Raw genomic sequence first — 1,367 nt, 5'->3', positions numbered from 1 at the left:
CATCTCTTTTTACCAGTAATTTGATATTTTGCAGTTAGGTTTGAAATCTTCTTGAAAGTTATTGACTTGCGACGGTTTTAGTGGCTATATGTGTGATCTGCAGCAAATAATACGCAGTTTGACCCCCCAAAGCAGTGCATCGGTGTGCGGGAGTGCGGCTTCGAATATTTCCTGGATGCTCGCCGGAGACGTCTCTGAATATCTTCTGCCTCGTACCTCACTCATCCTGGAGGGCTAGCCCTGACTAGCATGGTCAAGGCAGCCTACTCCCTAAATGGTGGCTTTTAAGCACGAAGGGGCTATCCCGAAAAAATCTGTTTTGAGAAAATCGAAGATAACGTTTTTGCCCCTTGTTCAGTTTCTTTTAAAGACAAGGAGTGTTTTTTCTATAACGAAACAAATATACACACCAATGAAACCAAACTTCTCCTATAGGTAGAGCTATGCCCACTTTTGGTGTAGGTTCAGGTGTCTGGAAGCCCCAGAAATCTGGGTTAGCCTGCTTGTCCTTAAAAGCGACCAATCAAATAACCTAAATTGAGTCAAGGAGTGCGTAAAATCATTACATTTTTCTTTCCTTTTCAGGCTTTCAGACTTAGACTCCTTCACCATGGCCTCTGGGTGCTCTCGTGTCTTGTTGGGGAACCACTGTGCTTCTCCAGGTCAGTCGGTCTGTTTGTGCGTTTGTCTGTTTGTTTTTGTGTCTGTCTGTCTGTATATTTATATGTCAGTTTGTCTGTTTGTGCGTTTGTCTGTTTGTTTTTGTGTCTGTCTGTCTGTATATTTATATGTCAGTTTGTCTGTTTGTGCGTTTGTCTGTTTGTTTTTGTGTCTGTCTGTCTGTATGTTTATATGTCAGTTTGTCTGTTTGTGTGTTCGTGTCTGTTGGTGTCTGTCTGTCTGTATCTCTATATATCAGTTTGTCTGTTTGTTTGTTTGTGTCTGTTTGTCTGTCTGTATGTTTATATGTCAGTTTGTCTGTTTGTTTGTTTTGTGTCTGTTTGTCTATCTGTATCTTTATATATCAGTTTGTCTGTTTGTTTGTTTGTGTCTGTTTGTCTGTCTGTATGTTTATATATCAGTTTGTCTGTTTCTCTGTGACTGTCTGTATGTTTATATGTCAGTTTGTCTGTTTGTGTGTTCGTGTCTGTTGGTGTCTGTCTGTCTGTATGTTTATATATCAGTTTGTCTGTTTGTTTGTCTGTGTCTGTCTATATGTTTATATATCAGTTTGTGTGCTTGTCTGTGTCTCTAGGTCTTATCTTTTATCTTATTTGTCATCTCAGGTCTAATCATATCTTATTGTACCTCATTTTATCATAATTATCTTATCTCATCTTATTTTATATTGTCTGATCGTATCCTAT

General features: G+C 38.8%; 1 protein-coding gene across 1 annotated transcript in view; it reads left to right on the top strand.

The window, feature by feature from the left end:
- Nucleotides 1-585: 585 nt before the first annotated feature.
- The window catches only part of LOC101859736 (ras-related protein RabG2), a gene marked incomplete at its 5' end in the record, with an annotated part of 2,263 nt that continues 1,481 nt past the window's right edge, over nucleotides 586-1,367 (top strand). Inside the window, one exon of the mRNA XM_005108617.1 lies at nucleotides 586-662. Coding sequence (XP_005108674.1) covers nucleotides 586-662 — 77 coding nt within the window. The remainder of the gene's footprint in view (nucleotides 663-1,367) is intronic.

Source organism: Aplysia californica, unplaced genomic scaffold (genome assembly GCF_000002075.1).
Source record: "Aplysia californica isolate F4 #8 unplaced genomic scaffold, AplCal3.0 scaffold00704, whole genome shotgun sequence".
In the NCBI taxonomy this organism is placed as follows: domain Eukaryota; kingdom Metazoa; phylum Mollusca; class Gastropoda; order Aplysiida; family Aplysiidae; genus Aplysia; species Aplysia californica.
The sequence above is the reverse complement of the archived record's forward strand: the minus strand, read 5'-3'. Positions and strand labels throughout refer to the sequence as shown.